The sequence below is a fragment of the Teleopsis dalmanni genome, chromosome 2 (genome assembly GCF_002237135.1).
Source record: "Teleopsis dalmanni isolate 2A chromosome 2, ASM223713v2, whole genome shotgun sequence".
NCBI lineage: Eukaryota > Metazoa > Arthropoda > Insecta > Diptera > Diopsidae > Teleopsis > Teleopsis dalmanni.
Window position 1 is genome coordinate 49,677,186 of NC_051847.1, and position 23,700 is coordinate 49,700,885.

A 23,700-nucleotide genomic window follows, 5' to 3' on the forward strand; every position below is an offset into this window, starting at 1 on the left:
GATATTTGGTCATTAAAACAATAAATTATTATAAAACTGTTTTAATAAAGATAGAAATAAATTTATAAAAACACGTGTAATTAGTTCTGCGTGTTAATTCATTACTTACATTTACATTATCATTGAATTATAATAAATATTTTTTTATATATATTTTTTATTGTTTTGTTATATACTTATGGTTTAAAGTATTTATTATTAAATGTAATAAAAAATTTTTAATTTTTATTTTTTTTTGCAGCAAACACTTGAAGTGGAAACAAAACCAAAAACAAAATTTTTAAGAGCTGAAGCTATAATATTTAAAAACGTAGATGAAAATTTACAATTTATTGAGATCTATAAAAACTATTCTGCTCTATGGGATGTTGATCATCCAGATTTCCGTTCAACTACATATCGCAATGAGGCCCACAACGAAATGTTGGAAGAAATTAATTTATCTTTTAAAACAAATTACTCACTCGATCAATTACAAAAGACTATACATCAATTGCGTAAGGACTACTCTACCGAAAAACAAAAAATATTTGTAAATAATAGTAAAACTACAAATTCTCTACTTTACACGAAATTATCAGAATTTTTGGATATTAATTTAGGTCCTTTTCGTTGTGATTTCTGTAAAATGCTTATAAAAACATCCGATCAATACAAAATACACAAATCTGGTCACGATGGTACCTTACCATTCATTTGTACATTATGTGGGAAAGGTTTTCAAATGCCTGGAAATTTGACCGTACATATACGACGTCATAAACGTGATTTTCCCTATGCCTGTGATATGTGCGATAAAAATTTTGCCACGGCTACTGAAATGGCAATACATAAGCGAAAACATACGGGAGAGCGACCATATATCTGTGATCTTTGCGGTAAATCGTTTAAAACTTGGTCATTTTTCGATATACATCGGCGTATACATGTACAGGACTCAACATTTCACTGTCCGATCTGTGATAAGAATTTCTACGAAAAAAATCGTTTTACAAATCATATGAATATTCATCTTAATATACGTAATCATAAATGTAATGCATGTAATAAAAGCTTCACAACAATTGGTAACCTAAAAAAGCATAAAGAACTTCACCTACCGGTGAAGAAGTACAAATGCGAGTTTTGTTCAAAACGATTTGCACAATTTGCTAGCTTACGTTGGCATAAACGAAAGGCACATTTACGTCTGGAAGATATTATGGAACAGTGAAGTATCATATAGTATAATTACTTGTACATATTTTTATATTTTAAATAACATTACGTCAACACTATCACAATTAACTTCACATTTAATATTGTTTAATCACAATCCATACAAAAATGTACTACCGAAATTCGATAATTACAAGTGTAAACGTAATATCAAACAAGTTAATTGTTTAAAATAAAATTTTAATAAATTAAGTCCTATTATATAAGTATATTTAAACCTAATACGTAGACGTATACTTCATTTCATTTTTTATTTGTAAATTTTTTTTAATAACAGAATTTTAATGTAATTAAATGTTTAGTTCTAAAATTCATAAAAAAATAATTATATACTTATTCTGTACCTCTTCATAAACTGTTGAAGGCGTCGATTTTGTCAAGGAATGTTTAAACAAATTTCTATAGAAATCTTATCCAATTCTAATCCGACAATTTGAAATTTCTCGAAACTTACACTAAAAGTGGATCTCGATTGACAGAATTGCCCTAGATTTATTGACGTCATGCAAACTGGCACTGAGTTCTTCCCGCGCCGATCTTTTTAATAAAAGATGCGAAGACTCAACGATATGCAGGCATCTGTATGCAATTTGGAATCGCACCAATAAACGAAAATCAAACTCTCTCATCGAGATGCCCCGTAGTGATATCAGTCTTGCAGTAAGTTTACTTACAGATCATTTTTTTTTAGGTAACCATGCTAACACGAGATTTTAGGTAATCTCTTAACACTTTAGGGGTTTTCTTTTTTGAGGATCTTGACAAACTGCAGAATCTTCCTCTGAATAGCATCATAAGCTTTGCCAAAGGTTCTAAATGGTTTTAACCCTTGATTCCTTTAATAATACGGTAGCAAAATGGGCCTATAGGCCTAAGTGAATCCCTTGGGATAACCTAACATATTAATTGAAAACAGCATAAGATTGCTTACATTTTTTTCAATTTCGTTAATTGTGACGGTAATAACTTTTGAGATCTTGTACAAATCTTTACATTAATAACATCAATAAAATCTATACAAAACAGATGTTTACATGTTTTAATATTTCGGAATAAGAATTCGAAAAGATGTTCTATAATTTACTCAAATTTGACCTCTAAAATTCTCTAAATTCAAGAATTCGACAGACTCTGAAGAGGCCCTTATTATTATGTTATTTCTGAGAGCAAAACAAAATTTTGCAGTATTAATAACTTATTAAAAAAAAAAGTGAAATTGTTGAATATGTACTCAATCTATATTTTGTATTAAATTTGATTTTAACGTCAGTTATGACGGTAGTGGCTATTTTACTTAATAGAAACTATTGAAATTAATAGAAAGATTTTAAATAGTAGTGAATTGCAACAACAAAAGAAATAAAAAAAATTGTTGTTACAATTCACTACTATTTAAAAGCTCTGAATTTTGTGTTATATAAAGTTAAATATTCGTAACAAATACATTTACCACTAGTGATATCAATATATTCTTTTGTTCCTATAATTAAGTATAAGATATGCTATTATGAAGCAGTGCCGAATTCTGGCGATCCATAAGAATGTTTAAAACAATTTTAATATACAGAAAAATGGAGAATAAATGATGAAAAAAGTGTAGATATTGGGAGAGGACAAACTTAAGACTTTACAGGTTTTAGAACGTTATCGCTATTCAAATAAAAAATGAGGCAAAAAGAAAAAAACAAAGTTAAAAAATATATTTACCTCAACGGATCATATAAAAAAATGGTAGAAGTCAATGTGGCAGGACAAGAAATGTCAAAAAGCAAAAAAAAAACAATTTATTAAATAGAAGCCAATTGGAAGTTCAAATAATAAGGAAGTTCAAAAAAAGGATTGATTTAACCTCTATTAAATAAGAGGACTTATAAAAGAAAAGGGTCAAAGTAAACAGTTTAAGAAACCAAAACAGTTTTAGCTCTTCTCCAAGTACAACAAGGTTTAGCGATTTCATATCAGTATAGGATCTTATTAATTTTGAATTATAATTCATAATTTTAAAAATATTAATGTAAAAGTTTTAATTAAATTACTTTCAGTTTAAAAAGAAAACTAGTGTCGGATTAAGAACAAGCCAAACTTCAATAATAATAAAACTTCGTTAAACTCACATTATAAATTATTAAAGACTCAAATGCTATATCTATTTAAGGTTCAAAGACAATTATAAACTTTTTCTTATAATATTAAAATGATTGAAATCTAAACAATATTGAAATATAATCACATATTTGCTTTCAAGGGTGCTGAACAGATGGGAACAGCCCATTCAGTCCTGCAGATTTAAGGGTTTTAAAACTATAGATCAACCATTGGAGTGTGTGTAGATCTAGTTTTATGGAATTAATCAATTTTAATTAAATTAATCAATTGATTCAAACGATCAAATGGACATAACTTTTTTTTAAAAAGATGTGTTTAGTATTAAGTATAAAAATATATATAATATATTTATATTTATATAAAATATAAATATATATAATATATATATATAAATATATAAAAATATTTATATATATACCAAAATATTTTTGCCTAAAGAATATAAATAGATCACTGGATTGTATACACTCTTAGGTATATACAATCTAAATTATTCATTTTAAAAAGTCTATCAAAAAACCTGTCAATAAAAAAATTATCAATAAAACTTTGAATGAAACCCACTGTTATATCTGAGAGTTAAGAACGTACAAAATCAAATAAAAAATTATTTTATGTTATATTTAATATAAATATTAATAGCAGTTTTCAACTAACATATCAAATTATATAACTTAATAAAATAAAATAACATCGTGACTAATGAAATTACTTAACTTAATCTTACAGTTAAAATAATAAGTAAAGAAACTAACAATTTTTGTTAAGACACACTTACAACTAGTATTATAAATTAACGACTTGATGATATAAGATCTTAATTTAAAATAAGAAATTTTATTATAAAAAATATAAAAATATTTATAGATTGGTGTTTACTTTTAAAATGGACTGTATTTCGTTAACATAATTAAAATTTAATTAATGTATAAAATATTAATACACTTTTCGTCAATTTAACTATTTAATTAATACATAATAAGAAATAAAGAAATTAAACTATAACCAAACATTTTTTTACTTAGCACATACTAAAAATTTGCCAAAATAAAAGTAAAAGATATAAATTAATAATTTGAAATTAAGTAAACTTTTGTTAACTTAATTTTCTTATATTAGATTATTTACTTTTTAATGTATTAAGCTGATATTTATTCAATTTAAAAGCATCTACGATTTTTGTTAACACATTTTCATATAAAATACTAATGTATATTCAGATATAAAATCAGTTTTAGAAGATGATACCCAACACTATATTGATTAAAATGATTTCTATATAAATGTGTATTCTAAAATATTAATATAAATTTAATTTTTCTTTTTGTGATATATATTTAAGTGAAGTTTATAAAAGTTCTATCAATTGCATGAATTAGCTTATTATAATGTGAACGTTCACTCATTAATATAAATGAACAAGTGCCTAAATGAAACAGTGTGAATAACTCCGTTCCTATTATGCTTTACAAGGGACCACAAAATTTAATAATCTTGTTTCTATACATCAATTTGTCATATCTCATGTGTCGTTTTGAAACTAAATACATGATTGGCTTTTTGAAAAATCCATAACATAACCCAGTAGAAATATCTTGCGTTCTATTGGCTTCACTGCAAAATTGGTTAAATTTTTTTCGTCAATATATATATTTGGTGGAATATATTCTGAGTTAATATATTTTTTTTTTTTTTGATATTATTGTGAAATAATTTAACTAAATTGTTGACAAACTTTTTATGAAACATTTTGTCTAAAATTTTTTGAAATAAAGACATAAATTTTTGAGGAGCCAAATTTGTTGACCAGAAATGTTGATACAATTTTAATACAATAAAACAATAAAAACATAAAATAATTATTTTCTATTAACTTTTAAATTTCAAAAATACATAACTTATTCTTGAAGGACGTTATAAAAGTATGAAATTAATTTCTAGGTAGAGGTGGGATATGTGTATATATCGACTTATATTGATTGTTGGTCAAGCAAATATTTAAACTGACATTAAAAACTTTGCTTTTATATTAATAAAAAAGAACTGTTTTATTTAGTTAATATTATTATATGATATTTTTTTTACAAATGGTAAGGAACTTTACATATTTATATTATATATATAATATGTTTTTACCAATAAAAAAATATACACTTGTGCAAACAAATGTACATAAAATCAAAAGTTTTATTTTTCTCAACTTATGAAATAATATTGTTATTAGTATATGAACATTTATTACCGAAATATATTTTGCTAAGATTGATAAAACAATTCAATTGAAATAGTGTACGTAAAATATTATTATCATATAATACATAAAATTCATTAATTACTAAAAATATTTCAGACGCATATTATGGTATATATAAAACACAAATTTAAAATCAAAAATTCAATGTAAAGAAAACTCATAATATTTACAGGTATTTGAACATTTAAGTGAGTTTTGTTGTTGCTTTTTCACAATATAAAAACAAATTAATTAAAAATATGAACTTCAATGAACGGTAAAACATATGCACACATTTAGAGAGTAGTTCAATTCAAACTTTTATTAATAGAGATTTTGGTCTATAAGTAGAAATCTTAATATTGTTATTGATTTTGCTCAGAAGTCTTACTTGGATGATAATCTATTCACACGACAAATCTTCATTTTAATTCTATTTTTGATTTTTGTTATGGCGTGCGTAGACATAAATACAATATACTGTTGTGAATTATGAACTTGATTTTATACAAATTAAAATTTAATCCTAATTTAGCTTGTCGGATGTGTGGAATTGAATTGGAATTGAATGTGGAATTGAATTGTGATTTCAAGCTTACTTTGTAACAAAGGTAGCTCAACGAGTAGAATAAGCACAAATAAAGCACACAATTAAGGTTATTTGTGCTATGTGTATAGATAAGTTTGAAATTGAACTATTTGCTATATGAAAGTTTGTCTTTAATATAATTGGATACAGAGTACTTTAAAAGTGTATTAACTATATACGCAAACTACCTACCGATGACATTCTAAAGTAATAAAATTTTTGATTCGAGATTTTTGATTAGTTAATTATTGTTTTTTAATTTGAAAAATATAGATCTAACGAATTTCATCACAATTTGGTTGTAAGAACTTCCCGGCAACATCGCGAGGATATGGTCTAATAACTATGGTATAAGAATGATTGTGGGTTCATATTAAAGTTTCTATTTATTTATGTTGCAAACACTTTCTATTTCAACTTCTTCATAAAGATACCTCACATCTATTTTTGATCTTTAAAAATGGTACGAATTCAAAATTAAAAACATAAAAACACTATCTGACAGTACTTATACAAATTTCATTTTATTTTATTTTACATATTAATAAAAGTATCTTTATATTATAGAAAAGGTACTTAGCTTTAGGCTCAAAATCGATTTCCACCAGCAAAATTCGTAATGTAAACCCCGTTTTATGGAATACATTTGATGCACAAACTTTTAAAGGAAAAAAAGATAATGTAGTTTGAAAACTCATGAAATATTATCAAATACAAGGATATTTGATTACAAATAAATTAAAAAAGAAAAACAAGAATCAGTAAACATATGTTATAACCAAATCTTATACTAATTAATTATTTATAATAAATTTGTGAGTTTATGCAAAAAAATTTCCTAATTGCGAGGTTAAAGTTTTTTCTCTTCTCAATTTCATTTGCTTAAAAACTTTTGCCAGCAAAATTTTTGTCACTAAAATCGTGAGATTTGTTTTTATATTACTTATTGTGCTTTGATTTTTTAAGTTTATATAAAGAATATAAATATAATTACAACTTTTATTTACTGCAGCATACAGAATAATATAAAAAACAGTATTTTGTACTTAAAAGAGTTTTCTTAGATTGTCTGTGAACTGCGTTTCTAATGCTATATTTAGACTATTGTGTTTAACTCGAGAAATATGCAGCAACAATATACGCCAATATATGGACTTAAAAACAGATTTTATGTCTAAATGCAAATAAAGTTGACCTCATATTAATATTTTCAATTTTTTATTTCAATTTACTCGCCCTTGTTCATTTGATAATATTTTATTAGCACTGTTCATATTTATGAGCTTGGCAACTCTAGAAAGTGCAATGAAATATGGCAACACAAAACTATTTTATTGGTATAGAGAATTTTCTGTTAAGTGGAAGTGTTTAAAAGTTAGAGCTCCGCATAATATTTTATTAAAGTATGAATAAAAATACATTTAAATAACTACAATTATAACTAATTATATTAAAAAACATGTCCACTTATTTATTGAAAAATTTTATTATAGTGCTTTACATACTACAAGCCCGAATATCTTCAGCATATTCTACTGCATATAGAGTGTTTATAAAATCTTTATAAGGATCAAATAATTTATATAAAAGTAGTTTTAAAATGAGTATATTGACGAGAAAATCATTACATGTCTTATGTGAACAATTCTATTTAAAGAACAAAGGAAGTTTTCAACGCTGGCGTCGCCGTCCACGTCACAGACCCTTTTTGTAAAAACTATAAAAAGATAAGAAAAATAAAAATAACTACAAGAATCTTGTATGTGTAACCGGTTTTAAAATTGTTGGTTTAATATGCACTAGCTGTGAAGTCGACGCCAATTTTAAGTAGCGTGCAGTTGGGCGAGGCAGCAGAATCAAAAAAATGTATATGTGGGCTTCGAATAAAAATGTTGATTTTCTTTCGTTTGATCGGTGAGTGTACAATGAAGCCAATCTTCATTTTTTATGTATAAAGATTTGTTGCATTCTTCTAACATCAAACATTTCCATTTAATTGATAAGATCATTAATGTAGCTTCTTTAGATTAAATTCATACTTCATTTTGTGTTTCAATTATTATTACATTTAATACACATTTATCTTATATTAGATTTTATATATTTATTTTTTATTTAATAAATATTTATTTCAAATCAAAAACATTCATTTTTTATTTATAAAATATTTATTTTTTATTTAATAAATATTTATTTTAAATTAAAAAAACTCTTATTTAAAATATATTTATTTTTTATTTAAAAATATTTATTTTTTATTTAAAAAAATTTCATATTTTATTTAAAAAATATTTATGTTTTATTTAAAAAATATTTGTGTTTTATTTAAAAAATATTTATTTTTTATTTAAAATATATTTATTTTTTATTTAAAAATATTTATTTTTTATTTAAAAAATATTTATTTTTTATTTAAAAAATATTTATGTTTTATTTAAAAAATATTTATTTTTTATTTAAAATACACATCATTTTTATTTAAAATTCAAAAATTTTTATTTAAAAATTATTTATTTTTTATATAAAATTTATAAATTTTTTATTTATAATTATAATAATTTTTGAGCGGACTAATTGGTCAGTTTAAATACAAAATAAATGTTTCCTGGAGATGACTATCGAAGATAGTCGAAAGAATATTTTAAAAAAAAAGATTTGTTTAAATATAAATAATAAATTGTAGTTTTTATTTTATATTTAAATCCACCAATTAGCCTGGTCAAAAAATAATTATATTATATTTTTGGTCACAAAAAAAACAAAATGTTTACAATTTATTTATTTTTTATTCAAAATATATTTATTTTTTTCTTAAAATATATTTATTTTTTATTCAATATTTTTATTTTCTATTTTAAATATATTTGAATATAATTATTATGAATTTAATATGTTATTTAAAAAATATTTATTCTTTATTCAAAATACATTTATTTTTTATTAATTATATATTTAAATTATTATTTATTATATATAGATTTTTGAGCTTGCAATTTAATTGAAGAAAAATGTGAATACAAAAATTCAGAAGAAATTCTAAATTATTCACGTATGCAGAGGAAATGTGTAGCCTGTTCCTTCCTAATGAAATGGATTTGGTATTTATAAAAAAATCATACCTGTTAAGTATCAAATGTTAACACTGCAGAGTCGACATTAAAAAATCACTAAGTATAATATTATAACAAATAGTCATTTTCATTTCCTAACGATCGTTCCTATATTTGTTCTATCGTTATTATATTATATATGCATATATGAGTAAGTTTCTTTACAGATTCCTGCCAATTCAACAAAAACCCAAACCAACTACAAATACGCATCTTTACAAAAACTAATAATAATTTCTTTTATATATATATATATCATGTTATATTTACTTGTCATTAAAGTCATATTATGTATTGTACTATATCAAATAAAATCTAAAACTAACATCTTCGCATTTGCTACAAATAAATTTTTAGCACCGAAATATCAAACTGCCTATGCTTGCGAAGGTAAAAAACTAACAATAGAATGTGATCCGGGCGATATAATCAGCCTAATACGCGCTAACTACGGACGATTTTCTATTACAATATGCAATGACCACGGCAATGTAGATTGGAGTGTGAATTGCATGTTCTCAAAGACTCTCACAGTGCTGAATTCAAAGTAAATTAGTTGTATTGTTTTGTTTTTTTGTGAATCTTTTTAAAACTGCTATATTTATAGATGCGCCAACAAACAAAACTGTACTGTTTTAGCAACTACGAATATGTTTGGAGAACCATGTCCAGGTACACATAAATATTTGGAAGCACATTATCAATGCATATCAGCATTACAAAGTACCACTACAACAAGTCGTCCTAGTCCACCATGGATATTTACGAATATTCCTCCCTTAATACCTAATGGTCATAAAGTAACACATCCCGCCGTACCACAACCGCTACCACCGCGACTACCTTTACCTGGTAGTGCAACGTCTGCAGGTGCCCCTAGTATTTGGAGTAGTATACCATCTTCATTGGGGCCACCGACAGTGCATACTACGTTACCTGGTGGTCGTTTAAAAGTAGGATATAATGCGACTTTAATAAAACATACAAATCGACATGATAGTTTACCACCACCACCACCGATTCATCATCATCATCACACAACCCATCGCACGGCTACTTTAGCTGGAAATGCACAAGATACTAGACATAATGGGCATACTACTAGTGATCATCATAAAATTGAAGAAAATGATGTTACGAGAAATATCGCCAACAATAATATAGGTAAGTGAAGTAAAACAAAATAACTTTTAGAATAGTAACGATCTTTTTTTTTTATTATTTCTGTTTTTAAAAATATATTTTTTAATCTTTAAATAAAAATACTTATGTTGGTTTTTATTTTTTTACTTTTATTTTATATAGTTATCTTTAGAGAAACTGTAGCTTGTCTGAAAGTGCCAATCTGCTTTGAAGTTCTTGAATTCAGTCCAATTACAGAATAGACATACAGAATAGTTTTTGATTGCTACACATCTCTAAATGAGATGTCGACACAGTTTAACATTTCTCTATTCTGGATTTTCGGTTATAGAGATATTTTCGTCAAATGCATGTTTGACAAGCTAGCCAAACGCGATACTTCAAGTGATTACTCAGAACACCTAAAAAATTTAGGCATATCGTTGATATTAAGCAAACTTTTGTTGAATTCTTTCTTTGCTAAACTTTTTAATAAAAGCTGGGAAAACTCAATGATATATAGATATCTGTATGCAAATTAACCATGTTCTGTTAAGAAAAAATTCAGTGGTAAGTTTGCTCACAGGTCACAGCCAATTAGAAAACGATGCCAGAAGATAGATTTGCTCTTTTAATCACTCCTTTCGCATTTGTGGAGAGAACGATGAAAGTGTATACATCTGCTTTTATATAGCCCAACTCATGTGTAACGCCAATTTACTGTTTGGAGTCCTCCTTTTTTAAGAATTTTGGCCGATTGTAGACCTCTCATCAAAAAGTATATAAAGCTTTGTCAAAGGTTCAAGGTGGTTTTAAAGACTTTGAGTTTTCTTTTTGTGGTAACACAATGAGCTTATACATCCAAGTGCATCCTTATGATCGCTGCTATAACCTAACCTAATCTAACCTATCTATACAAATATCGTCGATTCTTTTTCAGGGCAAAGTAGAAGTATAAATAACTATACATAAAATAAAAACCAACGTATAAGTTTTTTATTTATAAATTCACAGAAGCCTTTTTAAAAACGGAACACCTTTTTTTCATCAATATATAAACTTATGTAATTTAATATTATTTAAGGAATAACATCTATTTCGCCAACAAACACCACACCAACAAATACACGTATTTTAACAGGTATTGGTGGTACTGGAAGTGATGACAGTACACTGTTAACTACCAGAACCACTCAAAATCGTGTGAATCAACAGCAATCAACAACAGTAGAACAATTTTCTACTAGTAGCACAATTGCTGGAAGTGCTAGTAACACAAATAATACCATTCGCACAATAAATAACATTAATATTAATATTGGTTTAACTGGTGGTGATGGCACAAATATGTTTTGCGGTCCCACAAATGCACGTAACCTGTTTTGGAATATTACACGTGTTGGTGATGTGAATGTACAGCCATGTCCAGGTATATAAAAATGCATATTATATTTAAAAATAATATAATTCGAAATTTAATGAATTAAGGTGGAGCAACTGGAATTGCAAAATGGCGTTGTGTACTAATGAAGCGCATATCTGATAATAGTTTAGATGAAGATATATACGCAACTGAATTACCTTTACGTCATATGAATTGTAGTCATAATAACAACAGCAGTAATTGTAATAATTTTGAAGATGTTGGCATGAAAGTGGATCAGCGTTTACGTAATTTTATACCAACATGGCATCCTTTAACGCCTGATTTAACTCAATGCCGAAGTTTATGGCTTAATAATTTAGAAGTACGTGTAAATCAACGCGACTCCTCTTTAATATCTATAGCTAATGATTTATCAGAGGTAATTTATTGAATTAGTACAATTTTCATCAATGTATTTTATATAACACTCTTTTTATAATAATAATAGGTTACCAGTAGTAAAACTCTTTATGGTGGCGATATGTTGGTAACAACAAAAATCATACAAACGATGTCTGAGAAAATGTTTCATGACAAAGAAACTTTTCCTGATCAACGACAGCGTGAAGCTATCATTATGGAACTTTTGCATGGTGTTGTAAAAACTGGTTCAAATCTATTAGATGAATCGCAATTATCCTCATGGTTGGATTTAAATCAAGAGGATCAAATGCGTGTAGCAACTTCTCTGTTAACTGGTTTGGAATATAATGCATTTCTTTTAGCTGACACCATCATTCGAGAACGCAACGTCATACAAAAGGTCAAAAATATATGTAAGTATAAACCACTAACTGTTTTTACGTCAAAGTGACAATTTTTATAAATATTTTTATATAATTATATTTTATTAATTAATTTATTATAAAATTGAATAACATTGCGAAAATCAATCTACAAAAATTATTTTTTATTAAACGAATTTTTTTATATATTAATGTTTTTATATATTAATTAGATTTATATATATAAATAATATATATATATATATGAATTATATATTATTATATTATATATTATTATTATATATATTATATATTATTATATATATTATTATATATTATTTTTATGTAAAACAATTATATTGACACATTTTATGTATATTTTCTATTGTATTTACTGTGTTTTATTTGTTTATTTTATTTATATATTATTTTTAGTGCTTTCTGTGCGTGTTTTGGAAACTAAAAATATACAATCGGACGTTATTTTTCCTGACGCAGAACAGTGGCAAGTCAGCGATGATCGCATTGAATTGCCTCGTGCTGCACTTCTAGAAAATAGTGAAGGTGGTTTAGTACGCATTGTATTTGCTGCTTTTGATCGTTTGGAATCAATCCTAAAACCTACATTTGACCATTTCGATATTAAAAGTTCGCGTAGTTATAGTAAGCTTAAATTTTTTTATTATATATATGTATTTTAAATAATCAGTAACATTAAATACAGTACGGAACACAGCATTAGTAACAAATGAAAGTGATTCAGATCCCGCATCACAGCAACGTCTGCGTATACTTAACAGCAAAGTAATATCGGCTAGTTTAGGAAAAGGGCGCCATATTCAAATTTCACAACCAATCAAACTAATTTTGAAACATTTGAAAACTGAAAATGTATCAAATCCAACTTGTGTATTTTGGAACTATATCGATCAGTGAGTTTTAAATTTATATATATAAATGTTTTTATATTAATCATCTATATATATATCTATATACTTTTTTTTAGTGCTTGGTCGGCTAATGGTTGTAATTTGGAGTCAACAAATCGTACACATAGCATTTGTATGTGTAATCATTTAACAAATTTTGCAATATTAATGGACGTGATGGACGAGCAAAACCAATCGCTGTTTGCTTTGTTTGACGGCAATATGCGTATTTTAATATACATCAGCATCTCTATTTGTCTTTTATTTATTGTAATTGCATTGTTAACGTTAAAAATATTTAATGGTGTCTTTATTAAGGTAAGAAATCTCAATAACCAACATCACCAACAACGTCGCGGTAGTACGCGGAATAATATACGCGATCAAACGCATGAGTCAATTGCAATAAATGTTGCTGCAACGACTGCTACTGTTAATGGAGCTCAAACTAATAATGTACAGAACTTACAACAACAATTGAATTTGCAGCATTTGACACCTCAAATGCCTATTTTAACCAATAATAGCTTTATACAACATAACTCAATACGGAACTCGAACCGTAATAATTTAAATGCTAATAATTTCAATCTACAGCAACAGCAGCAGGTTGTTGCTGCAGCAGCTGCTGCTGTTGTTGTAGCAAATAATCAACGTAATTTACAAATGAACAATTTAAATTTAAACTTAAACTTACAATCACCTCATCATCATAACCATGGGCATAATTTAAATCAGCCTCATGTACATGTACACAATACAAATTCACACCTGGAGACCTCAATGAATAGCACCTCAGTAGCAGCAGTTGCAGCTGCAGCAACTATTGCCGCTGCTCTACAACAGGCTGGAAACAGCAATAATCTAAACGTTAACCGTAGTAATAACAATAATAATCATAGTCATAATAATACCGATCAGAATAATATTATAATGCAAGGAAATATAGATGATTTACAATATAAATGGTGGTGGTGGTGAATTCATAATTCATATATATATATAAATGTATGTTTGTATTTGATGTTATTTTAAAGTAAAAGTTTGTTTTTTAATTTTAACGTAAATTAATATCAAAATATGTTAAACTTTAACATATAAATTATTTGCTATGAATTTATTATGTTATAATAATATTGTTTAATTCTTAAAATTTCGTATTAATAAGTAATTTATTTTATTTGTTAATTAACGCTTTTGTCTATTTCATTTACTTGAACTGTACTGATTGTTTATAATAGTAAATGTGATATATCCGTAAGACATTAAGTTTAAAAGATATAAGCATTAAGTAAATTAATTGTAATCAACTTTAAGTTTTAGTTTTAAGAATTTTACTATTAATATTTATTTTTTATTTTCTAATAATAAACGAATTTTAAATTTGATTTTTAGACATAGTGCATGTTGTGCTGTTTTTGTCATTGGTTGTAAAAACCAACAAAGATAAGCATAAATCAATAAATATCATTTTTATATATAAAAAAAAATTCATTTATTTCATTTCATATTACTTTAAGTTTTTATTTTATTCTTCCATTCGTACTTTTATGTTTATTTAAAACTCATTGAATATACACCACTAAACCACCAATGTTAAAATGTGTTATGTTTCACATATAACAGTTGATATTTACTATCAAAAATTTTTGTTTATCAATAATTTAAGAATTTTAAAATCAAATCATATACTTAACTGAAATCATTTCAAAAATTTCCTTGTATTATGCATAATTTAGGCATACTTTCCAAATTGTTGGCACACTTTATTATAATCTATTTTAGTTTTAATATCTAGTATCTATTTTCCATTCTCCTTTCTACTTTTAGTCTGCGCGTACTGTAATATATCGCAGTATCTATATATGTTTACTATTTGTCGAACTATTGTTTCTTCTTGGTATTGAACAAACAGAGACTAGTATTCTATGCGGTTTCACAGCTGTGTTCTTACATGTTTCTATATTGGCAGCAATAGCATGGTTCTGCTTTGAAGGTAAGTTAAATATTCTTAACATTATTAACTAAAGAAATGAAGACTACATTGAAAACGAAACGCTGCATATAAATTGCGAAACTAAATTAAATTAATATTAATTACAAACTAAATCCCTTTAACTCCGTTCACACAAACAGTCAATGCTCAACTGAGGTCATAAATGCAATAAATTTTGAAGTAACTACATATACTGTGAAATTACTGAATAGTTCTTAATAAGTTTAATTCTTATTGTCATACATAGACCAATACATATGTGAAACTAGTTTAATTTTTTTTAAATTCTGTAAATCCCAATGCATGCCCCATAGTCAAATCCATTAATTTTATTTTAACACTGAAAACTTTCTCACTAACTTTTATATTCCAAACAATACCGGGAGATCTAAAAAATTCTAACCCTTTTCTCTAGACCTCTAGATCAGTGTTTCTTAACGTGAGACGTATGCTCTATAAGTAGCAATTTTAAATACACGTAAATAGACAATTGTTGACTTTAAAACAACAGCTACCAAAAAATATGTGTGTTTTGATGAATATAGTAATGCGTGAGCAAAAGAAGAATCTTGTTGATCTGAAAGGAGAAGGATACAGTTCGTTTTTTATCATTTAAAAAGGGATAAATATTTGACGATTTCGCTGACCTTTTTGAACGCTCCTTGTGTATGTTACGTAGGAAAAATAATTGAACTTTTTGAAGCCTTGAGTGAAGCGAGGTTGAGAAACACTGCTCTAGACATTACTTACTTCTACGTTAGATATTTGTTTCATTAAAACATTTATTTCGCACGTATGTGCCACGTATGTGATATGAAGCTGAGCTCCAAATACAACTTCATAAGATTCATTTATTTATTGAATACATATTCAAAATTGTCAGTGAGTTTTTCGTTTATCTATCTTCTTTATAAAAATGTTTTTGACATAAATATATGTTAACTTCCTAAAGTTTAAAGACAATTAATTTCCAAAGACAATATCTCCTATTTTTTTTAATTCCTCTCCAATAGTCCTCATAATCGTGTGTTCCACAGATTGCAGTAGTAACAAATAAATATTATTAAAGATTTTTTTAGCAGTTACTGCAACCAAAAAACGTAAAATGAATTAAGGACTAATTAAGATGAATGAGATAATTAATTTTTAAGAATTAAGATAATCCAGGGTATGAGATAATTAAGATTATTTAATGAGATGTGGCACAATGCTTTAAATATTTTAGTGAATTAGCTGTTAACTATACAGGCTTCAGTAAAAGATCTTAGAATTTATCTCATCTTAAATTTTAGAAAAACTCATTTTAATAGGGATATTTTTTACCTCATTTAAATATAATGCAATCTATTTCTTAATATGCAGGTTTTTTTTTTGATTATGCGGTACAGTAACTATTAAACTTTAATAATTTTTCTAATTAGTTTATTTTATTTTCTAATTAAAAACAAAATTCATTTGGTTATAATGGACAAAATCAGATTTTTCATTAAAAACGGACATTTATTTAAAAATCTCAATTATCATTAGGCATTATTTTTGAGTAAAATATACTCTAAAAAATATCTAAAAATTATTTAATTATTTTTATACATGTTAATATTTTGTTCATAAAAAACTTTGTTTATCTATAGCATTTCAGTCATACTGCATCCTCACCACCGATGATATTCTACTCGAAGTTGTACAAACTTCTAAAGTAAACTGCTATTATCTGTTATCTTATGGTCTTTCACTAACCATTGTAGCCATATCATTGGCTATTGATCCTAGCACCTATACACAAAATGATTTTTGCATTTTGATGGACTCTAATGCATTGTTTTACTCGACCTTTGTAGCGCCTGTGCTTCTTTTCTTTTTGGTAAGTTTTTGTTTTTATTTCTTTCCTTATTCCCGATTTGATCTTTTTAATATTACTACAGAGTGCTCTGATTTATACGTGCTTGTCATGGCTTGTAATGTATCGTAAGAGTCGTTCAGCCCTAAAAAATAAAGTACATTCACGCCTATCTAACATTCGGTAAGTTGTGGTCTTTCTGCTTATTTCTCTTCACAAATTTATCAATATGTTTTCTTGAAGGTTTGATATACGTTGCTCGTTTATATTTTTGTTGTTGTTAAGCTCAGTTTGGATCTCTGCTTACAATTATTTACGTCGTGCAAAACTCGAAGCAGAAAATGCAATTATTTTTGGTTATTTATTTATTGGCTTCAATACGCTTATGGGTCTCTATATCTTCGTATTTCATTGCATACAAAACGAAAAGGTATTGTTTTTTTTCTCTGGTATTTTATACATTTCATAACATAGCAAATCATTAAAGATCCGTCGCGAATATCGAAAGTATGTTCGCCAAAACTCTTGGTTACCTAAATGTCTGCGTTGTTCCAAAACGTCAATTTCGTCTGGAATTGTTGGTAATAGTACTGGTATTGGGGTAGGAACTAATATCGGTAACACTACATCTAGTAATAGTGGCGGCAGTGCCACATCGAATACCCAAATAAAAAGCTCAAAATTACCAGATGAAAGAAATGAGATTGATGACACAGGTGGTGCTATATCGGCTTGTGAAGATGCAATTGTACCATCATCCGATTGCGAATTAAATGAAAATAAACCGCAACGCAATATTGGTGCAAGTGGTAGTGGTGGTACTATCAAAAGCGGTATATTAGCTGGCAATTTAGTGTTTCCACATGGTAAGTGTAATGCCGTTTTCGATCCAGTCCAAGGTCATATAGTACTTGAACGTGGTGGTGGTGGTGGTGGTGTTCCAACTGGTTCATTGCGTTACCAAGGCGGCAGTGTACATACACCCAGTGCTGGACACACTTCTCCAACATCATCTGCCGGTTCCACACACTTAATTTTTGGACATGGACATAAACAACAACCAGTCGGTAGCAGTGTTAGTAGCAACAGTGTCCCTACTCAAGAAAGTTTTTATCATCAACCGGATTATGAAAGTTGGAAGCAGCCTATTAATAGAGGAATACCGCAACAACACCGTGATTATATTGCAGGTGAAAATTCACCACAACAAACTCATGAATTCTTCTACTGGACACAAAAACATAGTCAACAAGGTAAGAAGAAACGTGGAGGCGGCGGAAATTCTGACTCTCCAAGTGGTTCGCTGCATAGTCGCACAACAGCTGCATCACAGGTACTTTATAAAATATTTGTATGATGCAGTTTTACTGATAAGACAATTTTTAGATACTTTTTTATCCATCATATAAAAAAACACATAAAAATCCGCAACAGTATCAACATTATGCAGAACCAGGTGAGCCCACGGCTTATATGCATCATCAACCGCAAGTACAACAAAAACAACAACGTCGGTACCCAACTGTTGGTCCTCAACACCAACATATGAAGCAACAATATAATACAATTCAGCAACAGCAGCTATCATCTGATGAGGAGCATATTGAACCAGCTGCACATGCACACCTATTACATTTTAACCGTCGTGGAGCTCCAGAACCTCACAAGTTGGGAACACCAGCAGATTTTAATGGTGTACATATAAATTCATATGTGCAAGGACAGCGCTTTATTAAAGGCAAACATTCCAACTGTGATTTAAATAAGGATTATGATTCAGGGCGTGTAAGTGAAACATACTATAATCAAAGTTCCATTAGTGGTGATGGGCCAGTATATGAAGAAATACTAAGCAATCGCAATTCTGATGTTCAACACTATGACATTGATGGTGATGATGACTATGAAGGTCCAGGTACTGAAAGGTTGCATATGCAAAATAATGATGACTATGAGGACGATGAAGATGAAAGCATGTGTGATGAAGATAATGATGAGGATGATAATAGCATGCATATGAATGATGCTATGTCTTTACAGCATAGCGATGAACGTATGCGTCGCTTATTAGTATTGCAGGATGAAGATTTTCAAAGACGTTTTCGGTAAATAATTATTGTTGATATCTTTATTTTTATTATAATTTTAATTTTATTATAATTTTACAGACGTCAGCAGCAAAAAAATTCTATTAATTCTGATACTAAGGTAACTGCTGGTTATAATGACGGTGATCAACGTACACCACCTCAAAAACATCAACAACCGAATTTGATATTCGGAGTAACTGGTGTGAATACAGCTGGTGGATCTGTACGTAGCTTTAAAAAGACTTCACCTAATAAACGTTTGGGTATGAATGAACTTTTTCACCATGGCCCACCGTTGCCACCAGCTAATCAGCATCCATTGCAAAGGAGGCAACAACAACAACAACTTTCACCGCAATCAACAACATCCTCATCATCGTCATCACATCAAATACAACAGCAACAGCCAGTTGGTCGCAATATATCAGCTATGTTAGATGAAAATAATACCGTGAGATGCTATTTAGAACCGTTATCGAAGTAGATGTTGTTAGATTTATAGACCTTAGCAATTTAATCCCGCCCCAGCACGCGTTCACGTTAATAACGACACAGGCACTAAATATTTCGCTTTATTTACCAAATAAAATTAATTTCGATCATATACACATTCAAAGGAATGTATTTAAATAAGACTTAAATGACATAGTAATGAGAAAATATAACATATATAAGTAACGTAACGTATATTATTTGAAACAAGTAGTTTTAGATAGACGCAGTGATTAAAACAAGTATATAAATATTCGTATATATCACACGAGTTAAATGCCATTTTTTTATAATTTGTAGTTTCATTAAAAATTATTTATTTTCTAATTTAAGTTGAACTTTTAAAATAATCCATATGTTTTGTACAAAAACTTTTATTTGTTGTACTTGAAATTTTTATGTAATGTTTCGAAAAATTTAATTTTTCTACGCCGTATATATGTATATTTTACACAAAAATGAGAAATTTTATTGTAAAAACAATTTAGTATAGAAAAGTATATATAAAGTTTTGAATGTCAAATCTAAATGTAAACAATGCCATATATTATTAATGTTACAAAACATTTTATATATCTAAAAAGAGAATAGGTTTAACTATAAACGTAAATGTCTTGTCCAAAAAAAGAAAAAACTATATATTCATTATGTGTAATAAAACAAAAAACAAATTATCACTGTAGTATTTTATAGTTATAAGCGGAAATGAAAAAAAAAATTATTTATCTTGTGTTTATATAAATAGTTTCTTTTTTTTTTGTTTCTGTCCTATATATGTCTTAAAGTGCTAAGTTACACGGCGAGTTTAATATTTTAGTATTTAAGTTAAATTAAGCTTGAGAACATTTAATACGTAGAAAGAACTGCCTATAAAAACCAAATAAAAAATGTATTTCAGATTTTTGTAAATTATTTGAAAACATAAACACCTTAGTAAGTGTTTTGATTGATATGTGAAAACAACCTCTTTTTCTAATAACATTGAGTATTAAAAATATTTAAAAAAGTGTACTAACTTTTAATGTACTTAAAGTTGTTTTATTTTTCATTGGTTTTAATATCATAAAGCAATATAAAAGAATAAACCATGAAATGAAATTAGTTAAAATATATTGAACAAAAATGCTAAGGATATATTTACTAAGACTATAAATGAGTGAAGTGGAAGTAATCTTACGCATCCATCCATCATTACCACAGCTTAATTAAATACAAATGAAGTTAGTGTATGTAACGAAACAATTAGTTTGAATTATATCACAAATTTAAAGCCACCTAATAATACATTTGATTATATATCGACCTTAGTGATATAGAAAACACGAAGAGCATGTAATCAGAAACTGAACTTGTGGAAATTCCAACTTATAGTGACTTATTGCGAATTTGTTATTAGCAGAAATTAGGATTATAACTTATTTGTAAAAAGTAGATATTTAGTAAACAATTAAAGACTAATCTAAGTTGATGTGTTAGTAACACGAACGTAAGAAGCAGCCAGTGAAAATGGAAAAACCTGAACTTCTAAGTTGGCTTACATAGTTATAACAGTGGCCATAACATATAAACAATATATATTATTACAGGATCGTCTATAACATGGTAGATATGTTTTGTATCTATACTGAATATACTTCCGTATCTATATTGGATATAACTTCCTTATTTATATTGAATATGTGTTCTGTTTCTATATTGAATATCATTCCGTTTCTAAATTGAATATAAGTTCCGTATCGATATTAAGTATACAATCCCTATTATGTGAAAACGTGTTGCAGACTATAAATAAAAATTAATTATTCGCAGTCCAAAGCGGTTAAGTTGTGCCAGAAGGAGCAGAAATTACGTCCTAGAATCATTCGTCCACAAAAATGGCTAAGTGCCGTACATCATTTTCAATGGATACAATAACAGCAGTGCTACTTGGATTACAACAACATTAACATTTTATATTTAAAATAACTCTTTTTATTAATCGGGGTTAATACACTTCAAACCAGATAGGACAGGTGAACTTTTGCTTAGTAAAACGAGCTCATAAAAGCTTAATAATAGCAAATTAATCATTTCGAATTTAAAAAAGATTAAGACAAATTCTGGTTTGGTACTGTAGACCCATTCCATAGACTGAATTTACTATTACATTAGCCGCTATTACATAAGTTAACATAAGTTATTGCTGGATTACAGATTGGATATAAATATTGCTAACGATTAAAATGAAATTGCTGACTAGTGGGAGCAATCGCAGGCCTTACATACATACATTAATGAATACATGCAATAATTGAACATTGTATTTTTGACCAAATATTTGTGATGACTAAAAAAATGAGAAAAATGAAGGGTAAATATGACATACACTATTACACTTATAATGGTCATGCTGAGTATAATAGTTTTATATATAGACATTTTACTTTTTTTTTTATTTTACTAACAAATATACACTAAACATTTATGAAATACTTTTTATATATTTAAATATAGAACTTTACATACATTATGCTTTCGTCGATTATTCCTCAAACTATATACACTTTCTTATTAATTGAAAAACTTCACACCATTATTATCCTCCATTAATATTAATTCGCATTTACCCTTTTCTTCTAACACGCGAAGGGCATTTATAAGCACAGTTTCATCAATATTCCTAAAAGGTGTGTTTTCTGAATTTTCACCATTTGCTATTTCATAAAGTGTGCAAACAGTGTTTACTTGACCACATTCCTGAGCCCATTCATATATCATATAAGAATATTCTTCCAGAGTATGCCAATGAACAAGCCATTCTACACGTCGCTTGTCTTGTGGTGATGCATGTCCTGTCTTTTGTAGTTCCTCTAAAATTAGTAAAACACTTGCTGGCGATAAATGGCGTTTAATCTCTTCGTTGTTGAATAATGGCAGAGCAGTTTCATTTACATTTACTGTAAATTTGTTATGATGTTTGAAATATTTTAAAAACAAATTCGACCAAACTTTAATTTGCTGATGACGGGTTTCCTCATTTGGTTGTATACTTTAAAGAAATTTTAAAATATATCAAATTCAATATAGTAATATACTAAAATATTTACGTAAAAAATGGTGGAAATGAATACTCCCATGGCCAGTTAAATTCCGTCATATTTCCAAATACTATAAATTTTAATTAATTAATAATTTTCAATTTCATTTACTGATCAGCTGTGTTAATTTATACACATAAACATTTAATTGAGATGCCAGATTGATTTCTTTATTGATAAAAACAGAATTTAATTTTATGGTAGAGTTTACACTATAGAACGAAATTTTATTTATCCTCAACATTATAATTTAATGTACTGGCTAATTAATTTTAAGAATATTCACATTTTTAAAGCATATTCAAACTAGCTTGATTTATTGTAATAAATAGAAATATTGCAATTAACAAGAAAAGGTATTCAATCTAACCTACCTTCTTGTGTGATTACATTTTACGAAGTGTAACATTTTGACCTTGTTTACATTCTGGAAATCCCACACAAATTGTTTTAGATATGTATTTCGTTCAAGCAACTAGTATTACTTGAAATCAAAAAGAATACAATTCTCACAATGAGAAACAAAGCTAAGATAATTTAGTTGTAATATTATTTTTTTTTCGGTACACTTTGGTAAAAATCTTAATTATGTTCATCATATTTATTTCTGTAGTTGCAATTGTAAATTAGAATGCTAAAATTTTGTTTCGATTGAATTTATAAAGACTGTTCATAGTACCGTAGCACAATTATAATACTGTAAATCACGAAGTTAAATGTAACTTACATATTTTATACAAATTACAATTA

General features: G+C 27.4%; 3 protein-coding genes across 5 annotated transcripts in view; 2 read left to right on the forward strand and 1 right to left on the reverse strand.

Moving 5' to 3' along the window:
- Positions 1-1,333, forward strand: part of LOC119680680 (zinc finger protein 573) — a 35,329-nt gene extending 33,996 nt beyond the window's left edge. The window contains exon 5 of the mRNA XM_038093619.1: positions 242-1,333. Coding sequence (XP_037949547.1) covers positions 242-1,213 — 972 coding nt within the window. The 3' untranslated portion in view covers positions 1,214-1,333. The remainder of the gene's footprint in view (positions 1-241) is intronic.
- Positions 1,334-7,459: 6,126 nt separating this feature from the next.
- Positions 7,460-20,899, forward strand: LOC119680671 (latrophilin Cirl-like). Of its 3 annotated transcripts, none has more exons than XM_038093602.1 (18): positions 7,460-7,549; positions 7,640-8,060; positions 9,124-9,267; positions 9,614-9,803; positions 9,864-10,420; positions 11,463-11,807; positions 11,867-12,183; positions 12,253-12,580; positions 12,965-13,192; positions 13,254-13,461; positions 13,536-13,776; positions 15,289-15,454; positions 17,086-17,315; positions 17,377-17,474; positions 17,535-17,721; positions 17,779-18,624; positions 18,678-19,396; positions 19,460-20,899. In XM_038093602.1, exons 4-18 carry the CDS (start codon positions 9,769-9,771, stop codon positions 19,863-19,865), a joined length of 4,911 nt encoding a protein of 1,636 aa, XP_037949530.1. In that variant the 5' UTR covers positions 7,460-7,549; positions 7,640-8,060; positions 9,124-9,267; positions 9,614-9,768; the 3' UTR covers positions 19,866-20,899. The 3 variants fall into 3 exon arrangements, with proteins under 3 accessions (XP_037949530.1, XP_037949531.1, XP_037949529.1); XM_038093603.1 differs by having other exon boundaries at positions 9,124-9,244; XM_038093601.1 differs by having other exon boundaries at positions 9,124-9,803.
- A 1,418-nt stretch (positions 20,900-22,317) lies between these two features.
- Positions 22,318-23,074, reverse strand: LOC119680705 (vacuolar protein-sorting-associated protein 25). Its single transcript, XM_038093652.1, has 2 exons — positions 22,960-23,074; positions 22,318-22,901 (listed from the first exon to the last, which is right to left on the reverse strand). The coding sequence occupies exons 1-2, from the start codon at positions 23,007-23,009 to the stop codon at positions 22,424-22,426; spliced, it is 528 nt and encodes a 175-aa protein (XP_037949580.1). The 5' UTR covers positions 23,010-23,074; the 3' UTR covers positions 22,318-22,423.
- Positions 23,075-23,700: the final 626 nt, after the last annotated feature.